Here is a 1,309-nt window from a genome sequence, read left to right as displayed (position 1 = left end):
GGGGGCCCAGGCAGTCGGCCGCGGGCTCTGAGGCCTGGCCGGCGGGGGGCCGCGAGTCGATGACCAGGTCCGTAATGAGCTCGTCTAGCTGCTCTAGGCTGCGCTGGCGGCCAGCGGTGGGGCCCTCGGGGGCCGCGTGGGGAGGTGGCCGCGTGCGGCCCCCGGGCAACTCCCAGGCCCTGGCGCTCGGGCGCTCGGTGGCGCGCAGGTCGTTGTCGGTGATGGTGATCTCGGGCGTCACGTACCAGTTGCGGCCCAGGCCGTCGCCCGCGCGGCCCTTCTCCGTCAGCGACGTCTCGGACAGGGACAGTGCGGCGTAGCGTCTGGGCGAGGTGGACAGGTTCACGACGACGGGCGGGCGACGGCCTTCCGGGGACACGCCTCGCGGCTCCTGCACTTCGCGCCCCAGCAGGTTCTCGTAGCTGCGGCCGCGGCCCAGCGGGTCTTCTCGGCGGGGCCCCGGTGCCAGAATGTTGTCCCAGGAGCGCGAGTAGTGGCGGCTGTCGGTGACCAGCCGGGGCGGACTGGTGCCGGTGCCGCCGTGCCAGGAGGCGAGCAGCGGGTCGGGGTCAGAGGGCGGCGCCACTTGCAGGGTGCGGTAGGGTCGCGGGCCCCAGTCCGCCCAGGCCGGGCTGCTGCGCGGGTGCGGGTACGTCCGAGCCAGGACGTCGCGCTCGCGGTACCGTCCGAAGTCCTCCGTGTAAAAGGGGCGGGCGGTGGAGTGGGTCCGGGGCTCCTCGGAGACATAGCGGGGCCCGTAGGGCAGGCCGTAGGCTCGGGGAGCCTCCCCATAGTAGGAGCGGGAGGGCGGTTCCTGGATTGGGAAGGTGCGCACCTCTCCTGCGTAGTAGCCGCCCATGCGCCTTGGACTGGGCCCTGGGAACTCCTCTGACCGGTAGGGCCTGGGGCAGTAGGCATCGAAGGTTGGGCCGGGGCTGGCTGCAAAGCTGCCCCGGAAGCCTTCGGGCTCCTCTGTATAGAAGAACTGGGTGGGGCCCGGCGGGGTGGTGAAGGGCAGACTGCGGCGCTCAGCGTAGTCCCGGGGCCCAGGCAGCGGCCCGTCGCAGTAGAGCGCCCGGGGGTCCGCACAGTATAAGTCGCTGGGCGTCGGGGTGCGCGACAGCGCCATGTGGCGAGGCCCGGGTACCGTGAGGCCGTGGAACTGCGGGGCGGGGCGGGCCCAGGGCGCGGCCTCGGCGGGCCCGCAGGACCGCGAGCCCCGGGCGGCGTGCTGGAGCACTGCGTCGTCCGGCTTGATGTCCAGGCGGCAGCGCACGTGGGGAGCGGGACCCGCGGGTGGCTCGGGAGG

At 73.7% G+C, this 1,309-nt stretch overlaps 1 protein-coding gene across 1 annotated transcript; it reads right to left on the bottom strand.

The window, feature by feature from the left end:
* Positions 1-6: 6 nt before the first annotated feature.
* On the bottom strand, positions 7-1,303 carry LOC108525155 (uncharacterized protein C9orf172; the record flags this gene model as incomplete). Its single annotated transcript, XM_017866219.1, has 1 exon — positions 7-1,303. A coding segment is annotated over exon 1 (1,123 nt), but the record flags the coding sequence as incomplete, so codon positions are not given.
* Between the last annotated feature and the right edge of the window lie 6 nt (positions 1,304-1,309).

The sequence above is a fragment of the Rhinopithecus bieti genome, unplaced genomic scaffold, assembly GCF_001698545.2.
Source record: "Rhinopithecus bieti isolate Rb0 unplaced genomic scaffold, ASM169854v2 scaffold_11049, whole genome shotgun sequence".
Taxonomy (NCBI): domain Eukaryota; kingdom Metazoa; phylum Chordata; class Mammalia; order Primates; family Cercopithecidae; genus Rhinopithecus; species Rhinopithecus bieti.
The sequence above is the reverse complement of the archived record's forward strand: the minus strand, read 5'-3'. Positions and strand labels throughout refer to the sequence as shown.